Raw genomic sequence first — 336 nt, 5'->3', positions numbered from 1 at the left:
CTGGAGAGGGGACGAGAGGGCGGGCGGGCGGGAGAAAAGAAAGGGTGGAAGTCAGGCGCTAGGGCTGCCGGGGCATGTGTCTCGCAGAGTTTCTCAAGAAAACCGATACCATTCTCATCTACCTTCTATCCATTCCATACCACCCGTCCTGCTCAATTCACTCGCCCACCACCAATCTGCCCTTACCAGCAGCGACCCAGCGGCAGAAGCGGCAAGGCATCCTTCCCTCCCTCCTCCTCCGCCACCTCCCTCGCCAACCCCCAGAGAAATTCATAGATGCAGCCCACCGGCGTGGAAGCGTGGAGAGAGGGAGGGACCGCGGCGTGGAAGGAGGGC

At 61.6% G+C, this 336-nt stretch overlaps 1 protein-coding gene across 1 annotated transcript in view; it reads right to left on the bottom strand.

The window, feature by feature from the left end:
- Nucleotides 1–182: 182 nt before the first annotated feature.
- Nucleotides 183–336, bottom strand: part of NGA_0559500 (uncharacterized protein) — a gene marked incomplete at both ends in the record, with an annotated part of 1,269 nt that continues 1,115 nt past the window's right edge. Inside the window, one exon of the mRNA XM_005855865.1 lies at nt 183–336. This exon is cut by the window's right edge and continues 67 nt beyond it. Within this exon, the coding sequence (XP_005855927.1) occupies nt 183–336 (154 nt within the window).

The sequence above is a fragment of the Nannochloropsis gaditana genome (genome assembly GCF_000240725.1).
Source record: "Nannochloropsis gaditana CCMP526 unplaced genomic scaffold scaffold080, whole genome shotgun sequence".
In the NCBI taxonomy this organism is placed as follows: Eukaryota; class Eustigmatophyceae; order Eustigmatales; family Monodopsidaceae; genus Microchloropsis; species Microchloropsis gaditana.
Note: the sequence above shows the minus strand (reverse complement) of the source record. Positions and strands in the feature narration are given on the sequence as shown.